Source organism: Mustelus asterias, chromosome 3 (genome assembly GCF_964213995.1).
Source record: "Mustelus asterias chromosome 3, sMusAst1.hap1.1, whole genome shotgun sequence".
NCBI classification, from domain to species: Eukaryota; Metazoa; Chordata; class Chondrichthyes; order Carcharhiniformes; family Triakidae; genus Mustelus; species Mustelus asterias.
In genome coordinates, this window is record NC_135803.1 from 10,291,690 (window position 1) to 10,313,605 (window position 21,916).

The following is a 21,916-nucleotide window of genomic DNA, read 5'->3' on the forward strand; positions in this document are numbered from 1 at the left end:
TGGTGTTGAACCAATAGTACTTGGCATTTTTTAGTTCTTTAGTGAATTGGTTTTTGAACCGCTCTGTCAGTATAGTCGTGAATTCATCACAGGTTTGGTGCATTAAAAAGTTGATCTCCCCTGAGCCACCATATTGATAACTTTTCAAATGCTCTTTGAGAAGTTCATCAAATTGACTGAGATATTCAAGGCAGGATTTAAAAAAATTACCTCTTTGATTTGGCAATGATGACTCAGCATGTCCTCTTCGAGGTAATCCCAAAGAAAACAGCAGTCTGACTGCAGAAACAACACAACTCAGCACTTTCCTTTTCAAACTGATCTGATAACACAGAATCAATTCTTCCAGATAATTGATGGGGGCTTTAGCAGCGCAGCGGAACAGGAGTCTCAAGCGAAGGCTGTGTAATGGGCTTCCCATTGGGCACCATGGCCTCTGTGAGTCTCCAAGTATCGGAATTCTGCTGCTGTCAGTTCTGTGCTGATTGCTGGCGTGGACCTGCATAAATTATTCAAATTCTCATTTAAATACAATTTGAGTCCCATTATCAGCCCAGGACTGAAATCTCCGGGCCTGCTAGCCTTTACCACCCGCCAGGAGTGTTTCGCTCCAATGGGGTTTACAACAGCTCCCCACATGCAGAGAGTTGGCAGCTCATCTCTGCTGGAGTGAAGGTGGGCCATTGAGGCCTCCCACACCACTGAGAGTAAGGAGGAATCCCCCTGGGCATTGCCAGCCTGGCAGTGCCAGCCTGCACCCCCGGTACTGCCTAAGGGGCAAAGTGGCAATGCCCAAGGGGGCATCTTGGCACTGGCCAACGGGCATTGGGCATGCCAAGGGGGTGTGGCCTAATAGGAGGTGGGACATAATGGGGGGCTTCTGGGAGGTAGATCAGTGGGGGTGGGTGCCCTGTTGCCACTCTGCACCCTGCAGTGACAGAGGGAGGGAGGCCAGCGATCGGGGCTGGACATCATGGCGGGGGTGGGGTTGGACTGCCGGGCAGGGGGAGACATGAATGGGTGGGGTGGGGGGTCGGAGCTGCCGGTAGGTGATGGGGGTGCCTGATGATCGGGACAGTTGGGAGGGGGGAGATCGAGGTGGACTGGGGGTGTTAGGGAGTGGAGGCTGGCCCGGACATGGGGGTGCAGTGATCAGAGCCTGTGGTGGTCTGAGTGGCAACGATGTGGGGTCTTGAGGCTGGCCAGCGATTCAGCTGTCCAGCAATCAGGATGACGGCAGTGCGAGACTACTGCGCATGCACTGGTCTTGGCGCTGATAGATTGGCGCATGCGCAGTGGCTCACTCAGCCGGCCTCTCCAGTAGGAATGGGCCCCGCCCCCTGACTTTCCAATGATTCATGAGTGTGGGAGATTCATTTTGAAACTCCCGCTGGCTGGCCAGCATTTATTGCCCATCCCTAATTGTACTTGAGAAGGTGATGATGAGCTGCCTTCTTGAATCGCTGAAGTTCATGTTCTGTGGGTTGACCCACAATGCCGTTAGGGTGGGAATTCCTGGATTTAGACCCAGCGACTGCGAAGAAACGGTGATATATGGATGGTGTCAAGCTTCTTGAGTGTTGTTGGAGCTGTACCCATCCAGGCAAGTGGGGAGTATTCCATCACAGTCCTGACTTGTGCGTTGTAGATGGTGGATAAGCTCTGGGGAATCAGGAGGTGAGTTATTCACCGCAGTATTCCTGGCTTCTGACCTCCTCTTGTAACCACTGTTTTTATGTGGTGCGTCCAGTTGAGTTTCTGGCCAAAGGTAACCCCAAAGATATTGACAGTGGGGGATTTGAATGTTAAGGGGCGGTGGTTAGAGTGTATCTTATTGGTGATGGTCATTTCCTGGCATTTGTGTGGCATAAATGTTACTTGCCACTTGTCAGCCCAAGCCTGGATATTGACCAGATCTTGTTGCATTTGAACATGGATTGCTTCAGTATCTGAGGAGTCATGAATGGTGCTGAACATTGTGCAATCATTGGTGAACATCCCCACTTCTGACCTTATGACGGAGGGAAAGTCTTTGATGAAGCAGCTGAAGATTGTTGGGCTTAGGACACTTCCCTGAGGGACTCCTTCAGAGATATCATGAAGCTGAGATGACTGACCCTCCACAACCGCAACCATCTCCCTATGTACTAAGTATATGACTCCAACCAGCGGAGAGTTTGCCTCCTGATACCCATTGATTCCAGTTTTGCTAGGGCTCATTGATGCCACACTCGGTCAAATGTGGCCTTGGTGTCAGGGGCAGTCACTCTCACCTCTGGAATTCAGCCCTTTTGTTCATGTTTGAACCAAGGCTGTAATGAGGTCAAGAGCTGAGTGACCCTGGCGAAACCCAAAATGGGTGTCACTGAGCAGGTTATTACTAAGCAGGTGCTGCTTGATAGCACTGTTGATAACCCCTTCCATCACTTTACTAATGATTGAGAGTAGACTGATTGAGCAGTAATTGGCCAGGTTGGATTTGTCCTGCTTTTTGTGTACAGAACATAACTGGGCAATTTTCCATATTGTTGGGTAGATGCCAGTGTTGTAACTGCACTGGAAGAGCTTGGCCAGGTGAGCAGCAAGTTCTGGAGCACAAGTCTTCAGTACTATTGCCGGGATGTTATCAGGGTCCATTGCCTTTGCAGTATCCAGCGACTCCAACCGTTTCTTGATATCACATGGAGTGAATCGAATTGGCTGGAGACTGGCATCTGAGATGCTGGGGACCACTGGAGGAGGAGGAGATGGATCATCCACTCGGCCCTTCTGAAGATTGCTGCAAATAGCCTTATCTTTTGCACTGTTGTGCTGGGCTCCCCCATCATTGAGGATGGGGATGTTTGTGGAGCCTCCTCCTCCAGTGAGTTGTTTAATTGTCCACCACTATTCATGACTGGATGTGGAAGGACTGCAGAGCTTAGATCTGATCTGTTAGTTAGCTCTGTCTGTTGACCACTGCAAGGCAAATACTTTTTAAAATGGAAATTTAGCGATTCATTAAACCTGGCTCATAACACACCCTTACTCTATTATCTATCGATATTTTCTCTGGAGCGGGGGCTGGCCGAGCTGGGAATTTTCCCAACTCCTGTTACCCGCCTTGAGGATAAATCCAGTATATCAGCTCTCTTGCCAGGATACTGGGCACTGATCTGTATGATGCACTGGATATGTTCACACAGCAGTTGGACGTTGATGGAGTGGAGTCCATTTCTAGTACAGTATTGTGAAGAGTTGATATGTGATGCCCGCAAGGTGACAAGCATCCCGTCAATGGCACCTTGCATCATAGAGAAGCATGCAATCCTCACAGAGCTGTCCCCTCACTGTTAAGACTTACAGTACCGGGGAGGGAGCTCCAAAGAAGTTACTTGGAATGTCAAGCCACAGGAACAATAGGGTTTATTGAAGAACTGTACTTCTCGCACTCCATCCCCTGAGTGGCTGTAGGGGAGGTTTCCTGAGCAGGTTACCCCATGCCCCGAGCCACCTGACCCATCCTGTTAAAGGGGCTACATCCTGTATACATAGCACTCACCCTATCTGCTTATCTCTGGCAAGGGAGAATCAAACTTATTCAACCCCTTAGGGGATTTTCACAATAAATTAATTGCAGTGTTAATGTAAGCCTACTTGTGACACTAGTGAATAAACTTGAACCCTCGGAATGCAGAGATTCAGTGACTTATCTAATGCAACAATGGATCACAAAATGGGATCAACTGATTCAATCTGCAAGGAGGCAGATGCATAAGTGTCACTTCCACTGCTACAGGCACTGCTGTCCTCAGTTGACTCTGAAACGACATCTCTGGCTTCCACAAGTGGAATATCCAGTGAGGACATCCTTAGGCCTGAACAATACAGGAGAGCAGGGAACTCGAACCCCTTGCCCTGCCTGGAAGCAAAGCTGGCAAACCTGATGATCACCTATGCCATGGTGATTTCAGTCAGCTCTGTGATTAATATCTTCATTCCTGCCTGCCTGCCACGTGGTCACTTAAATATCCAAACCCCTTGGACATTTAGCAGGCTTTCAGATCACACCAGCACTCCATTCTGCAACAGGGATTTCCCTTTCTCTCTGTCAGAAGCTGCAGATGTGAGCAGACTCCTTTGAAGTCCTCTGACACAGAGGAAATGTTAATGTCCCTGAGGAGGAGGGAGGGCAGGTTCCCTTCTCCTCAGCTGTCACTTCGGCCAAATGTATTCTGACTGCTTTGATTTGATGCCTCCGAGCCTTCCTAGAAATTTTGGACTTTGAAATCCTCTTTACTCCAATGAAAACCCTTAATGTCTTACATTTTCATAGCGCAGTGATTTGAAACAGGCTTTCATTAACAGTTCAGTCTGTTTGCTGTGTGTATTTACCTTTCCCTTCATGCTTGAATGCATCTCAAGTACCCCATTGTTCCTAATCACATTGTTTACAAAAACTCTAAGCCTGATTGATAGCTGTGGTTTCTTCAAACTCACTTCTTCTTTTGCAGCCCACTAATTTTGCAGTCCAATTTAAATTTTTACAGCTATAGACAGGAATGAAGATGCTAGTCACAGAGCTGCCAGAAATCACCCTGCCAGGAAACTGCTTAAATAGGATTGATAAAGGGAAGACTAAACAAGCACTCACATGTGTACATTACTGTTTATTTGCACTCATACATTTTCCAAGGAATCTTCTCAATTCTACAGCCATGATGTAAAAGTGACAAATACTAACTTTAGCATTGTAGTACATAAGTCAGGACACTTGTATAATTCGGTTTTTGGACATACCAAAGTTTATTAATCTTCTCGCATTCAAAATTTGTTAGAGGGTGGCCTGCCCATTAAAGTTTTCTTGGTGTTCAGTTCCGGTTTCACCAGAATGATATAAACCTTAGGAGCAAATATACAGGTAAGCAAACCAAAACTGGAAGACAATATGGCAAATATCTCAACAGCTACTGTATCCTTTCCAGAATTGATATAAACTGGAATGAAAGTGACCCAAACGGCACAGAAAATCAGCATGCTGAAGGTGATAAACTTTGCTTCATTGAAGCTATCTGGTAACTCACGCGCTAGAAATGCAAGAACAAAGCACATGGCAGATAGTAAACCTATGTAGCCCAACACAGAATAGAAGGCTGTTGCTGACCCCACATCACATTCTAATATAATGGTTGCACTGTTGTGTTCAGTATTCTTTGCAGAATATGGGGGTGATAAGGTCAACCAAAGAATACATATCACAACTTGAATTGATGGCAGAGAAAATATGGACAGTCTTCGCTGTAGAGGGCCAAACCATTTCGCCACATCATTGTTTGGACGCCTTGCATTGAATGCCATTAATACCATCATAGTTTTCCCAAGAATGCAAGATATGCAAAGGACAAATATAATAGCAAATGCTGTATGTCGCAAAATGCAGGACCAGATGTTTGGTTGACCCATGAAGAGAAGGGAGCAGAGGAAGCAGAGTACCAATGAAAATAAAAGAAGGAAGCTTAACTCAGAATTGTTTGCTTTGACAATTGGTGTATTCTTGTAATGGTAGAAAACAGCAATAACAGCCAGTGATATACAAGTACCAGCTGAGGATAGTGTTGTTAATATGATTCCCATGGTGCCTCCAAATGACAAATATTCAATTTCCTTGAGAATGCATGTGTCTCTTTTTAGGTTTGGCCAGTAATCTGAGTGACATGCCAAACAGTCCACTGAATCTGCAGAAGACAACACAGAATATTTTCCAACAAATTTCAACACAAACCTAACTCTATTTATCAAACAGGAGACACAAACTGCCTGAAAACGCCTACTTCCCTTCGTGCCTTTTGGTAATTCTTTCTGAAGAACTTTTACCAATTACTCAATGTTTCCGATTCAACAATCAGGATGTGTGATATGTAGAAGTATAGGATCCTACAGCACAGAAGGAGGCCATTCGGTCCATTAAGCCTATAATGAATAGGACTTGAAAGAATTTTCCCCAATTTTATCTGACTGTTTCACCTGACTTGCCCAGCATTTTACCTTGGAAACAGAACACCCCAAGACTCACTTGGAAGTTTACAAACTTTACTCAAATTTGTCAGTTTGGAATTGGTTTGTTCTTCCACTGATCAGCTGCAACTTCAACTGGTTACACATAATCGGATGGGATTGCGAAACCTTTTTGTGGCTTTTAGATGCTGGCAGGTTACTCATTCAGCTGGTCCCCAAATCTCATCAATGCAAAGTACAGGCTTATCTGCTCAAATATTTTCGTTACATGGAGAGATTTGCAAAACCTAGGATTGTTCTCCTTCAAGCAGAGAGATTAGGAGGAGATTTAATACAGGTGTTCAAAATCATGAAAAGTTTTGGTGGATTTAAGAAGGAAAAACTGTTCCCACTGGGAGTTAACACTCCTCAACATCTGCAGACTGGATGGATTTGACAAAAACACATGCCAGCTGAATTATTTAATGTGACAATATATATCATGATCGGTAATGCACTGTCTGAAATTAGATTCAATATTAACTTCCCAAAGACTTGGGTAAATACTTAGCGGGGGAAATTCAGAGCTTGATGATAGAGCAAGTGTGTGTAATTATTTGGATAAATCTTCAAAAAACCAGCAGAGACACAATGGACTGATTGTCCGCATCCTACGCTGTAGGGTTCTATGATCTGGAAATATCTATGTATTGTGGCATTTAAATTGATCATTTTCATCTACATTCTGCAATATTTCCTGTCCTCTGAGCTGATATGAACCTCCTCTAAGTTTCTTCGCGCACAATTGAGCGTTTCACAAATGAAATTAATCCTATTTGTATCCATCCCACATGGCTCAGTATGAAATACATTGGAGCAAAATCGGTGGCATGAGGGAGCTGAAAACAGGGGCGGAATTTAATGCCCTTTCCCAGGCCAGTTTGCTGGTGGTAAGGGTGGTGGGGGGGTCGGGGGGGTGCTATTTAATTGCGTGGGAGGGGATAGGTGGAGGCCCATCTGCCTTCTTGCTTCTTGAGACTGTTAATAGGCAGTTAATGCCACTTAACGACTACATTCCCCCACCCCTGGTGTTCACCCACAGGCCGCCATCAGTAAGCATAGGCAACAACATCTCCTCCACGATCATCCTCAACACCGGATTTTCCACAAGGCTGCATCCTCAGCCCTCTACAGTACTCCTTACACACCATGACTGTGTGGCCAAATTCTCCTCCAATTTGATTTTCAAGTTTGCTGATGACACCACCGTAGTGTTTCGGATCTCAAGCAATGATGAGTCAGAGAACAGGAATGAGATCGAGAATCTGGTGAACTGGTGTGACTAAAATAATCTCTCCCTCAATGTCAACAAAATAAAGGAGGTTGTCATCGACTTCAAGAAACATAATGGAGGGCATGCCCCTGTCTACATCAATGGGGACAAAGTAGAAATGGTCGAGAGCTTCAACATTTTAGGTGTCCCGATCACCAATAAAATGTCCTGCTCCCCTCCTTGCTGACACTATAGTTCAGGAAGCTGACCAATGCCTCTACTCTCTAACCAGTTACATTTTCCTCCAAATCATTTATATATATTACAAACAACAAAGGTCCCAGCATAATTCCCTGAGGAACGCCACTAGTTACAGCCCTCCATTCAAAAATGCACCCTTCCATTGCTACCCTCTGTCTTCTGTGACCGAGTCAGTTCTGTATCCATCTTGTCAGTTCACCTCTGATCCCCTCCAACTTCACCTCTGTACCAGTCTGCCATGAGGGACCTTGTCAAAGGCTGTACTGAAGTCTATGTAGACAGCATCCACTGTCCCACCCTCAACAATCATCTTTGTCACTTCCTCGAAAAACTCGATCAAGTTAGTGAGACATGACCACTCCTTCACAAAGCCATGTTGCCTCTCGCTAATACGTCAATTTATTTCCAAGTAGGAGTAAATCCTGTCTTGAAGAATCCTCTCCAATAATTTTCCTACGGCTCATCAGCCTGTAATTACCTAGATTATGCTTGCTCTCCTTCTTAAACAAAGGAACAACATTGGCCCTCCAATCTTCTGGGACCTCCCCTGTAGCCAGTGGGGATACAAAGATTTCTCTCAAGGCCCCAGTAATTTCTTCCCTTGCCTCTCTCAGTGGTCTGGGATACATCCCATCAGGTACTGGGGAGTTTTCTACCTGAATGTTTCTCAAGACGCCCAATGCCTCCTCCTTTTTGATCTCAACATGACCCAAATTATCTACACACCCTTCCCTAGACTCATTATCCACCAAGTCCTTGTCTTTGGTGAATACTGACGTAAAGTACTTATTTAATACCTCACGCATTTCTTCTGGCTCCACGCATTGATTCCCTCCCCTGTCCTTGAATAGGCCAACCACTCCCTGGCTACCCTCTTGCTCTTTATACATGTATAAAAAAAACCTTGGGATTTTCCTTAATCCTGCTGGCCAATGACTTTTCCGGACTCCTTTTAGCCCTCCTGACTCCTTGCTTAAGTTTCTTTCCACCTTTTCTTGTATTCCACACTAGCTTTGTGTGTTTCCAGGCTCCTAGTCTTGACAAATGCTTCCTTTCTCTTTTTGATAGTTTCACAATATCTCTTGTTATCCAAGGTTCCCGAAACTTGCCATACTTATCCTTCATCCTTACCAGAATGTGCTGGTCCTGAATTCCTATCAATTTACATTTGAAACCCTCCCACATGCCAGATGTTGATTTGCCCTCAAACATCTGCCTCCAATCTACACTCTTCAGTTTCTGCCTAAGATTGTTGTATTTAGCCTTCCCCCAATTTAGCACCTTTACCTGAGGACTACACTTATCTTTATCTATCAGTACCTTAAAGCTTACTGAATTATGGTCACTGTTCGCCAACTGCTGCCTTACTGAAATGTCGACCACCTGGTTGGGCTCATTCCCCAATACTAGGTCCAGTATGGCCTCTTCCCTGGTTGGACTATCTACATACTGTTTCAAGAAGCCCTCCTGGATGCTCCTTACAAACTCTGACCCATCCACACCCCGAGCACTAAGTAAGTCCCAGCCAATATAGGGGAAGTTAAAAATCACCCACTACAATAACTCTGTTACTTTTACACCTTGCCAAAATCTGTCCACATATTTGTTCCTCTATCTCCTGCTGGCTGTTGGAAGGCCTATAGTCAACCCCCAACACTGTAACTATATCCTTCCTATTCCTGAGCTCTAGCCATATTGCCTCACTGTATGAGTCCTCCGCTGTGTCCTCCCACAGCACAGCTGTGATATTCTCCTTCACCAGTGGTGCAACTCCCGCACTCCTTTTACATCCCCCTCTATCCCACCTGAAAAATCTGTATCCTGGAACGTTAAGCTGCCAATCCTTCCTTCCCTTAACCAAATCTCTGTAATGGCAACAACATCATAGTTCCAAGTACTAATCCAAGCTCTAAGTTCATCTGCCTTACTTGTTATATTTCTCACATTGAAACAAATGCATTTCAGTCCATGAGACCGTCTTTTATCAGCAACCACACCCTGCCTGCTCTTCCTCTGAGTGTTACTGGCCCAACTCTCTAGTTCCCTTTCAGTGAGTTCACCTTTGCTTTGGTTCCTACCCCCCCCCCCCCCCTTCCCCCAGTTGAGATTGAAGATCAGCCACGATGTCATTGAATGGTAGTGTAGGCTCATGGGATCATATGGCCAATTCTCAGTAAAGTTAAAATTTATTCACATATTAGTCACAAGTAGGCTTACATTAACACTGCAATGAAGTTACCGTGAAAATTCCCTAGCTACCACACACTAGCCCCTGTTCGGTTACACTGAGGGAGAATTTAGCATGGCAAATCAAACTAACCAGCACATTTTTTGGATTGTGTGAGGAAACCGGAACACCCGGAGGAAACCCACGCAGACACAGGGTGAACGTGCAAACTCCAATCAGACAATGACCCAAGTTGGGAACCGAACCCAGATCCCTGGTGCTGTGAGGGAATGGCGCTAACCGCTGTGCCAATGTGCCACCCTGATTCTTGCTCCTATTTCTTATTTCTTTTGTTCTTATGTAACAGGGCAATTAAGGAGGCATTGGAAAGGATTAGAGTGATGTGGAAAACAGACTGCCAATTTATTCTGCTCCATTTCTGAAGAGTAATTTCATCCTCATATCTTTTAATAAAAGGGTGAATGTAAGAACCACATGATGTATTATGACACTGCTAAGGAGCAGCCGTTAAGACCATAAGATCACTGATCCAAGCAGATATATCATGAAACCAAATAACATATAGCTTGCCCTCAAGGTCACAGATATGTGATTAGGCAGACTGACAGAAATAGATAGATAAATATAGATACATAGCTAAATAGATGTAGATAAATGGATAGATAGACAATCATGTATGGATAGGTATACAGATAGATATACACACCAGTTTGGTTACTGATTTCACCTTCAGCACAGGGTATACAATCGTAACAACAAATTGGCTGCCCAGCTCTGGCTCCTTTCCTTGTTCCAGGTTGACAGGTTTCACTACACTTTGACTCAATGACCTGGATGTGAAATGAACAGTAAGATTCCATTTTATTACATGTGTATTTTATGCTGGTTTACAAATAAGATTTGTTTAACCTGGAGAGAAATTCTGACATTTGTTTCATTACCCGTCATGTGTACAAAAATAAGCTGATAATATTGATTACAGAATAGCTTTTGCAATGCAAACTTTTAATAGCATTCAATAAGATAGTTGCACAATTGCGCCTTACCATTTTTTGTCCTCCGCTCCACACTATACGTTCTTCCTCGAGAACAAGTTCTTTCCCTGCACCGACAGATGCATCATACTGGCCGACTTTCACATACTCTATGTTCCCATTTTCTGTCAGCTGCCAGTTCACGAGATCATAGACTGCTAGAGGATCACCATTGGCATCGAATCTCACTTCATCTCCAAATGCAGTTGTGAATTCCACCTTCTTTAAGTAATGAAGGACCTTTGCAAAGAAATCACAGAACATTCTTATGCTCTCACTGCGATACCTGTAATATTTAAAACCAACATTGTGTTATTTGAATTCACTACAGTGCTGAGAGTATGCTGTAAATTACATCTGAGTTTGGAGTGGCTGTAGGTATGTCTTGGATATTTGCCTCTCACAAGTTCACTGCTTCAAGTCCCACTCCAAAGGCTGACCACATAACCTCAGCTGACACTCCAGTGATGTATCACCATTGGCGATGTCATCTTTCAGATGGACATCGATCCTCACAAGTGGAAGTAAATGATCACATGACACTATTTGACTAAGAGCAGATGATTTCCCCTGATGCCATGGCAATATGTATTCCTCAACCAATAACTGAAAGCGATGCTCAGGTCATTTACTCCTTTCCTAATTCTGGGAGATTGCTTCAGATCCTCAGCAATTTGGTTGACTCTCAGCTACCCTCTGAAATGTTCCTGCAAGCCAATTTAGTTTAAGCAGTATTAGGGATAGGCAACAAATGCTGACCTTGCCAGTGATGCCCGCAGCCGAAGGAAGAATTCAGAAAAAAGCTCGAAAAACTCAGCAGGTCAGACAGCATTTGTGAAGAGAGACAGAGCCAACACTTCAGGTCAATGAGCTCTCACCAGTCTCTTAACTTGAATGCTGCCTGACCTGCTGAGGTTTTGTTCTTATTTGTTCTCGATGTTCAATAAGGGTTACATGTTGTCCAGGACACCAAGATGAATAATACCATAGGGTTGTTTATGTGAACCTAAGAGGGGAGATGTACCTTGGTTTAATGTCTCATCTGATGCTCAATGTACCTGTTTACAGTATTAGAGGCAGGCTCCAAACACATCTTATCTGTTAAAGCAGCATATCCTCTGTGGTGAACCATAGATGGTTACCACTATGGGTACTGAACCATAGATGGTTAGCACTATGGGTACTTGTACATATGTTACTGTTGTCACTGTTGGGGTTAGGGTTGGGGTGTTCTACCTGTTGGTATTGTTCTGTGGTACACTCCGGTTGGCTCCGCCTACCTGTAGGAGTATAAAGGTCACTGCACTGCCTGGTGACCCTTTAGTCTGGGATTGTATTGTTAAGCAGTATGCTCCATTCTTGTTACTAATAAAAGCCTTTATTTCCCGGGTACGATCCAGCCTCCCGAGTGATTTAATCGCGCATCATCCTCAAATTCCAGTAAACTACATCATACCAGATAGACAAGTAGTTTCAAAAGATAAATGCATGGCATTAACCACAACTTGCTGTAAAAGTTATTCACCTTCTCAATTTAAATCTCCATTTCTTTTCTGTAAAGCAACAGTCAAACATGAATTGCATTTAGTTGTGACATTCACCAATTACACGCCTTATTATCTTTCAGTATAACTCGGTGCTATCAATAAAAGACAGTCACCAGAAATCCAGGTTGGAATTGCAAAGAATCCGCTTCCCCCAGAGTGGTGAGAAACATAGAACATAGAACATAGAACATAGAACATTACAGCGCAGAACAGGCCCTTCGGCCCACGATGTTGCACCGACCAGTTAAAAAAAAAAACTGTGACCCTCCAACCTAAACCAATTTCTTTTCGTCCATGAACCTATCTACGGATCTCTTAAACGCCCCCAAACTAGGCGCATTTACTACTGATGCTGGCAGGGCATTCCAATCCCTCACCACCCTCTGGGTAAAGAACCTACCCCTGACATCGGTTCTATAACTACCCCCCCTCAATTTAAAGCCATGCCCCCTCGTGCTGGATTTCTCCATCAGAGGAAAAAGGCTATCACTATCCACCCTATCTAAACCTCTAATCATCTTATATGTTTCAATAAGATCCCCTCTTAGCCGCCGCCTTTCCAGCGAAAACAATCCCAAATCCCTCAGCCTCTCCTCATAGGATCTCCCCTCCATACCAGGCAACATCCTGGTAAACCTCCTCTGCACCCTCTCCAAAGCCTCCACATCCTTCCTGTAATGTGGGGACCAGAACTGCACACAGTACTCCAAGTGCGGCCGCACCAGAGTTGTGTACAGTTGCAACATAACGCTACGACTCCTAAATTCAATCCCCCTACCAATAAACGCCAAGACACCATATGCCTTCTTAACAACCTTATCTACTTGATTCCCAACTTTCAGGGATCTATGCACACATACACCTAGATCCCTCTGCTCCTCCACACTATTCAAAGTCCTCCCGTTAGCCCTATACTCAACACATCTGTTATTCCTACCAAAGTGAATTACCTCACACTTCTCCGCATTAAACTCCATCCGCCACCTCTCGGCCCAACTTTGCAACCTGTCTAAGTCTTCCTGCAAACTACGACACCCTTCCTCACTGTCTACCACACCACCGACTTTGGTGTCATCAGCAAATTTGCTAATCCACCCAACTATACCCTCATCCAGATCATTAATAAATATTACAAACAGCAGTGGCCCCAAAACAGATCCCTGAGGTACACCACTTGTAACCGCACTCCATGATGAATATTTACTATCAACCACCACCCTCTGTTTCCTATCCGCTAGCCAATTCCTGATCCAATTTCCTAGATCACCCCCAATCCCATACATCTGCATTTTCTGCAGAAGCCTACCATGGTGAACCTTATCAAACGCCTTACTAAAATCCATATATACCACGTCCACTGCCTTGCCCCCATCCACCTCCTTGGTCACTTTCTCAAAAAACTCAATAAGGTTAGTAAGGCACGACCTACCTGCCACAAAACCATGCTGACTATCACCTATCAATTCATTACTCTCCAAATAACTATAAATCCTATCCCTTATAATTTTTTCCAACATCTTGCCGACAACAGAAGTGAGACTCACCGGTCTATAATTCCCGGGGAAGTCTCTGTTCCCCTTCTTAAACAATGGGACAACATTCGCTAACCTCCAATCTTCTGGTACTATACCAGAGGCCAACGACGACCTGAAGATCAGAGCCAGAGGCTCTGCAATCACTTCTCTTGCCTCCCAGAGAATCCTTGGATAAATCCCATCCGGACCAGGGGATTTATCTATTTTCAGACCCTCCAGAATATCCTGCACATCCTCCTTATCAACTGTAATACTGTCTATTCTACTCCCTTGCAACCCAGTGTCCTCCTCAGCTATATTCATGTCCCCTTGCGTGAACACCGAAGAGAAATATTGGTTCAATGCTTCACCAATCTCCTCCGGTTCCACACATAACTTCCCTCTGCCATCTATAACTGGCCCTAAACTTGCCCTAACCAACCTTCTGTTCTTGACATACCTATAGAACGCCTTAGGATTCTCTTTAACCCTATCCGCCAAAAACTACAAAGGGTTGTGAACATAGCCCAGTGCATCATGCAAACCAGCCTCCCATCCATTGACTCATATACATCCTGCTGCGTTGGAAGAGTACCAGCATAATCAAAGACTCCAAGTACCCCAGACATACTCTTTTCCACCTTCTTCCATCGGGAAAAAGATGCAAAAATCTGAGATCACATACCAAGAATATTTCTTCCCTGCTGCCATCAGACTATTGAATGGATCTACCATACATTAAGTTGATCTTTCTCCACACCCTAGTGATGGCTGTAACACTAAATTCTGCAGCCTCTCATAGAACATAGAACACAGAACAGTATACAGCACAGTACAGGCCCTTCGGACCTCGATGTTGTGCCGAGCTTTGTCCGAAACCAAGATCAAGCTATCCTACTCCCTATCATTCTGGTGTGCTCCATGTGCCTATCCAATAACCCCTTGAAAGTGCCTAAAGTGTCCGACTCCACTATCAAAGCAGGCAGTCTATTCCACACCCCAACCACTCTCTGAGTAAAGAACCTTCCTCGGACATCCTTCCTGTATCTCCCACCATGAACCTTATAGTTATGGCCCCTAGTAATAGCTACATCCACCCAAGGAAATAGTCTCTGAACGTCCACTCTATCTATCCCCCTCATTATCTTATAAACCTCTATTAAGTCACCTCTCATTCTCCTCTGCTCTAAAGAGAAAAGCCCTAGCTCCCTCAACCTTTCCTCATAAGACCTACCCTCCAAACCAGGCAACATCCTGGTAAATCTCCTTTGCACTCTTTCCAATGCTTCTACATCATTCTTATAGTGAGGTGACCAGAACTGCGCACAATATTCCAAATGTGGTCTCACCAAGGTCCTGTACAGTTGCATCATAACCCCACGGCTCTTAAACTCAAACCCCCTGTTAATAAACGCTAACACACTATAGGCCTTCTTCACGGCTCTATCCACTTGAATGGCAACCTTCAGAGATCTGTGGACATGAACCCCAAGCTCTCTCTGTTCCTCCACATTCCTCAGAACCCTGCCGTTGACCCTGTAATCCGCATTCAAATTTGTCCTACCAAAATGAATCATCTCGCACTTATCAGGGTTAAATTCCATCTGCCATTTTTCAGCCCAGCTCTGCATCCTATCAATGTCTCTTTGCAGTCGACAACAGCCCTCCACCTCATCCACTACTCCACCAATCTTGGTGTCATCAGCAAATTTACTGACCCACCCTTCAGCCCCCTCCTCCAAGTCATTGATAAAAATCACAAATAGCAGAGGACCCAGCACTGATCCCTGTGGTACACCGCTGTTAACTGGTCTCCAGTCTGAAAATTTTCCATCCACCAACACCCTCTGTCTTCTATGAGATAGCTAGTTACTTATCCAATCAGCCAAATCTTCCTCTATCCCACACCTCCTTACTTTCTTCATGAGCCGACCATGGGGAACCTTATCAAAAGCCTTACTAAAATCCATGTATACGACATCAACTGCTCTATCTTCATCTACACACCTAGTTACCTCCTCAAAGAATTCAATCAAATTTGTGAGGCAAGACATACCCTTCACTAATCCGTGTTGACTATCCCGGATTAAGCTGCATCTTTCCAAATGGTCATACATCCTATCCCTCAGGATCTTTTCCATTAACTTACCGTCCACCGGAGTAAGATTAACTGGCCTATAATTACCAGGGTCATTCCTATTTCCTTTCTTGAACAGAGGAACAACATTCGCCACTCTCCAGTCCTCTGGCACTATCCCCATGGACAGTGAGGACACAAAGATCAAAGCCAAAGGCTCTGCAATCTCATCCCTTGCCTCCCAAAGAATCCTAGGATATATCCTATCTGGCCCAGGGGACTTATCGACCCTCAGATTTTTCAAAATTGCTCATACATCTTCCCTCAGAACATCTACCTCCTCCAGCCTATATCACACTCTCATCCTCAAAAACATGGCCCCTCTCCTTGGTGAACACTGAAGAAAAGTATTCATTCATCGCCTTTCCTATCTCTTCTGACTCCATGCACATGATCCCACTACTGACCTTGACCAGCCCTAACCTCACCCTGGTCATTCTTTTACTTCTCACATAAGAGTAAAAGGCCTTGGGGTTTTCCTTGATCCGACCCGCCAAGGACTTCTTATGCCCCCTCCTAGCTCTCCTAAGCCCTTTTTTTAGCTCATTCCTCGCTCCCTTGTAACCCTCAAGCGACCCAACTGAACCTTGTTTTCTCGTCCTTACATATGCTTCCCTTTTCCTCTTGACAAGACATTCCACCTCTTTTGTGAACCATGCTTTCCTCACTCGTCCATTCCCTCCCTGCCTGACAGGGACATACCTATCAAGGACACGCAGTATTTGTTCCTTGAACAAGCTCCACTTTTCATTTGTGCTTTTCCCTGACAGTTTCTGTTCCCATCTTATGCTCCCTAATTCCCATCTAATTGCATCATAATTACCCCTCCCCCAATTATAAACCTTGCCCTGCCGTATGGCCCTATCCCTCTCCAATGCAATAGTGAAAGACACTGAATTGTGGTCACTATCTCCAAAGTGCTCTCCCACAAACAAATCTAACACTTGGCCCGGTTCATTACCCAGTACCAAATCCAAAGTAGCCCCACCTCTTGTTGGCCTATCCACATATTGTGTCAGGAAACCTTCCTGCACACACTGTTCAAAAACTGCCCCATCCGAACTATTCGACCTATAACGGTTCCAATCAATATTTGGAAAGTTAAAGTCCCCCATGACAACTACCCTGTGACCCCCACACATATCCATAATCTGCTTTGCAATTTCTTCCTCCACATCTCTATTACTATTTGGGGGCCTATAGAAAACTCCTAACAACGTGACCACTCCTTTCCTATTTCTAACTTCAGCCCATATTACCTCAGTCGGCAGATCCCCTTCGAACTGCCTTTCTGCAGCTGTTAAACTATCCTTGATTAACAATGCTACTCCTCCACCTCTTTTACCACCTTCCCTACTCTTACTGAAACATCTATACCCTGGAACTTCCAACAACCATTCCTGTCCCTGTTCTAACCATGTCTCCATAATGCCCACAACATCATAGTCGCTCTCCTTTCCTTTTTGCCTTTGTAGTCTATGAACGGTGTGTTTTGTCTGTATAGCGGGCAAGAAACAATACTTTTCACTGTATCCCATACATTTAACAATCATAAATCAAATCAAATCAAATCAAAAGAATGTGGAACTCACTACTGCAAGACAGTAGTTGAAGCAAAAGTTTTGGAAGCATTTAAGATTAAACTGGACAGGAATATGCAGGCAAAGGAAACAGATGGTTACGATGGCAGATTTAGAGGACGAAAGATAGGTGGAGGCTCATGTGGAGCATAAACACGAGCATAGACTGGTTGGGCTGAATGGTCTGTTTCTGTGTTCTATATCCTATGTAATCCTGTGTAATCTGACAGGGCATTGCTAGGTACATTGAATGGAATTTTAACCTCATGTAATTGATAGAGTGGGTGAATGTAAGTTTAAATAGAATATAACTTACCTGCCAAGGTTTAAGTTTTGAAACATCTGGACATGTTTTATTGACAAATGGCCCTTGGCCGTTTTTACACTGTAACATATTATGTATGGAATGGGCCACAGCATAAACAGCTCTATACGTATTATACGAAACTCGCAATTGTGATATATCAGTAAATACGTTTTGGGCAACTGTTAAATCTTCTTGTCCAGTGCACTCATGTTCTAAAGGCCCAAGCCTTGCTTTCCCCGTGCTGTTGTATGCTGTCCATGTGCAGTGAAACACAGCTTCCCAAAACTGCTTAATGAATTCATTGCCTGGATACTTATTTGGATGGAGCCTAACCAGGAACTGTTTAATCCCTGGAATATCAGTTCTACGAATTGCCCAGCCCAATGTCCCACCCATAACATCAGAATTGGCTGCTGTTGAGAGCAGTGCTGCTGTGATCCAGGCTTCACTTGCCAACCATTGCAATCCAGTGACATTCTGGTGGACAAGTTCTTCCACCAAGAAGTTCAGGTCTATCTCGGGAGAAAAGACAAGAATAACTTTGACTTTTGACTTCTTAATGAGCTCGACTTGGTGCAAGATTTTCTTCTTGTCATAAACTTTGGGAAGATATTCCGAGAAAGCAACGCAGGCTCCAATTTTAGTTACTTGTTCCACGAAGGCTGAAATTCCCAGGTGGCCATAATCATCATCGGATCCGAACGCTGCCAGCCAGGTCCAACCAAAATGTTTCACCAGCTGCACAAACGCTGCGACTTGAAAATAATCGCTGGGTACAGTTCGGAAAAAAGTGGGAAATTCCTTTTTATCGCTCAGGCACACGCACGAAGAAAAATAGCTAATCTGTGAAAACATCAAGAAGAGATTTAACTTTTATTTCAATACTTATACTATCTTCTAAAAAGCCCAGCCTTCAAACTGTTCATTCACGAAGAAACAGGTTTTCAATTTGCTGCCACAACATAAAACTGGCATTGCGGATTGGCCGGCTGATAAATGGTCTCATCCCATTGAATTTCCCCTGAATTCAATGGGAGTAAAATCCATCAGGGTCCTGTCATGCAGTCCACGGCATCAGTGTTTTGCCTCACATCCTTTCAAAAGTATCTGGATGAGCACTTGGCACATCATAACATTCAGAGCTCTGGCCAAGTGCTGGCAGATGGGATTAGGTGGGAGTTCAGATGTTTCTAATGTGTCGATGCAGACTCGATGGTTCTGTGATAGTCGGACTTTTTACAGGTAGCAATGAGATTGATGTCGGCATGTGGAAATAAATGAACTTTTCCTTTTAGAAATGCTTTGGCAGTGTCAAGATCTCAGGTTAAATGCGGACTGAAGCTCACTCTGCTTTGCCTTAACACTATACCTTGGTGCAAACCTTCAAAGATCAACAAACCAGTCTAACCCCTTTTATTCCCAGTGCCAGATTACACGTGAATGTCAATCGGTGTCAATGTGGACTGTGGGTTGTATCACACTCAGAACTGAAACTAAGAAACTAATCAATTTCACACAGAATGCTGACACCCAGAAAAGAGGGAAGACATTAATTCTGTTTCTGTGTATTCGGCTTGAATACAGATTTCACAACCGTTGCTGCACTTTGGATGGCATGGTGGCACATTGGCTTGCACAGCTGCCTCACAGCGCCAGGGACCTGGGTTCAATTCCTGGCTTGGGTCACTGCCTGTGTGGAGTTTGCACATTCTCCCCGTGCCTGCATGGGTTTCCTCGGGGTGCTCCGGTTTCCTCCCACAGTCTGAAAGATGTGCTGGTTAAATGCATTGACCTGAACAGGTGCCGGAGTGTGGTAACTAGGGGAATTTCACAGTAACTTCATTGGTGTTAATGAAAGCCTTACTTGTGACTAATAAATTAACTTTACTTTGTCACTGAGTCCATTTGTACACAAAGGCACAAATTTATTTAGCAGGACTTGGACGTGTTCATTTCTCTACTTTAAGAATTCATTTGAGTGTTGATACCCAGTAACAACATTATGAGAGGAATTTAGAATGTAGAATTGTTTTAAACTGAACATTGCCTGCATCTAATTTCATAATTTGTATAGCTTTCTCTCCTTCTCTCAAATTCGCTTCCACCTCATTCTGAAAATACAATTCCAAACCAGAAAGGTGGCCTCCAATATCTCAGCTTGATTGACCTTCAGTGCAGGCTGTGAGACTCTGAAGTGCATCAAAGCTGAATGCAAGCCCATCTTTCCCAACATCAGCTCATGTCCCTTCTGGCAGGTTCAGTAATGTAAGTCTTGGCAATATTTATTTTCTTCACACAGTGCCAGCATGACTATTGCTGTAGTCCCTAGTTCTGCCCAAGCTCAGCTTAACTAACTCAGAATAAAGTGATCAAAACTTGATGTCTCTTTGTTGATGTGGCTCAGAATGACTGAGGAATATTAGACTCAGGAGAAGGCCATTCAAACTTCTTAAATCCACCTGGCTCATATTCAATAGATCTGCACCTCAAGTGCATTTAACTGTCTTAGTCCATAGCTTGAACAAAAATGCTAAATGTCAGTCTTCAAGCGTCAATTATCCTAGTATCCACAGCCTTTTGGGGGGAATGAGTTCTATATTTCTGCTACACTTGACCTCCATGCTACTGACAAAAAGTTTCATGTGAAATGTTTTGTTGCTTACCAATGGTATTCCAAACATACCCACTGCCCTGGCAATTACTATGGATTGCGTTGAACCAGAATCACCAATCACTGCATGCACTGATGAGCCTTCATTACATTTCAAAAATGTAACATTTTCCTCTTGACCATTAAGAACTGTCAGGGCCGCTCGAATTGCCAAAGTTGGGGTGGCACAGGAATCATAAATCTTATAGCCCAGCGTGATGTTGGGGAGAAGCATCGGGTCATTATTAATTTCTTCAATAGCAAAGATCATCAGTTGAACCCAGCGAAAAGCTCTCAGGTTAAAACTGTTAGAAATAAAACATGAAAAAGGCACATGTTCGGAAGTATTTATGCAGCAAGGTCTTTCATACACTGTTACCCCAGCAAGACATACTGAGAACATACATTTATACAATGACATTTTTCAATCTCTCAAGAAATAAAGGCATAAGGGTATTAGGGTGACAACAACCTATTAATGAAACGATACGTAAATAGTGCAACACATTATGTACCGTGTCAGATGCGAATTTCCAACTATTTGATTGAGAGATTAATTTGGAGACAACTGAAATGTACATTCATTGCTTCCCCTTCATAACAACATCTCCTTTGGCTTCAGGTCTGTGGCTCTGACTCCTACCTCAATGCATTCCTTTCCTTCTCTGCCTTCAGCCAGTTTGGACCGACTCTGTGGAATTCTTTCCTGAAATCTCTTTGAGTCTCTATCTGTTTCTCCATTTTTACTCAATAACATCATCAAGAAGATCACACTCACTCTAAGCAGCTCGGTGTCTCTGGTCGCATTTGGTAGGAAGTCTCAGCAGGTACTCCTCGATAATGAATGGCAAAAATGCCACCGATGATGATGTCCCCATCTTGTGCGAGTTCTGGCAAATTAAATCTTCCTTGAAGTCTGCAATTTGGATTGTCTTTGGCAAACACACAGGCCACCAAACCAAGTAGCACCCAACACAGCAAATACATTGCAATTGTCACTGGCAGAGTCTGCTACTGGACAGTTACAAACAGAGCAGGTTTTTTTTCTTATATTGAGTTATTATTGACAACTGAATAAGCATCCAAAAGCATAATTAAAACAACAGAAACCCCACGAGTACTTCAGGTTTAGCAACCCCTGCAGCACTGTCTGATAATTGTGTTCCATTATCTGCAGCGAAGTTAGTTTAACTTTGTTCAAATTACCTTGAGTTACTGGAAACAATTTTGGGGAATTAAGCTGAGAGCAGTAATGAAAGCATTCGTTTTCCTGTAATTCCACTCTGTGCAATGAAAATGGTAAACATGGAAGAACAAATTATTTGCTAAATAATGAATGCTCCTTATGTAGTTTGTGAAATATATTTACTTTTATAGGGTTCTTTCCTTGTCTTCTTTGATGGCAAGTTTCAGTGCCAAGAATCAGGGAACAAGGATTTATGGTCCAGTTCA

General features: G+C 43.9%; 1 protein-coding gene across 1 annotated transcript; it reads right to left on the bottom strand.

The window, feature by feature from the left end:
- Positions 1-4,803: 4,803 nt before the first annotated feature.
- LOC144485856 (extracellular calcium-sensing receptor-like) lies at positions 4,804-21,451 on the bottom strand. Its single transcript, XM_078203935.1, has 6 exons — positions 21,243-21,451; positions 20,478-20,769; positions 17,824-18,657; positions 10,742-10,969; positions 10,402-10,525; positions 4,804-5,714 (listed from the first exon to the last, which is right to left on the bottom strand). Exons 1-6 carry the CDS (start codon positions 21,449-21,451, stop codon positions 4,804-4,806), a joined length of 2,598 nt encoding a protein of 865 aa, XP_078060061.1.
- Between the last annotated feature and the right edge of the window lie 465 nt (positions 21,452-21,916).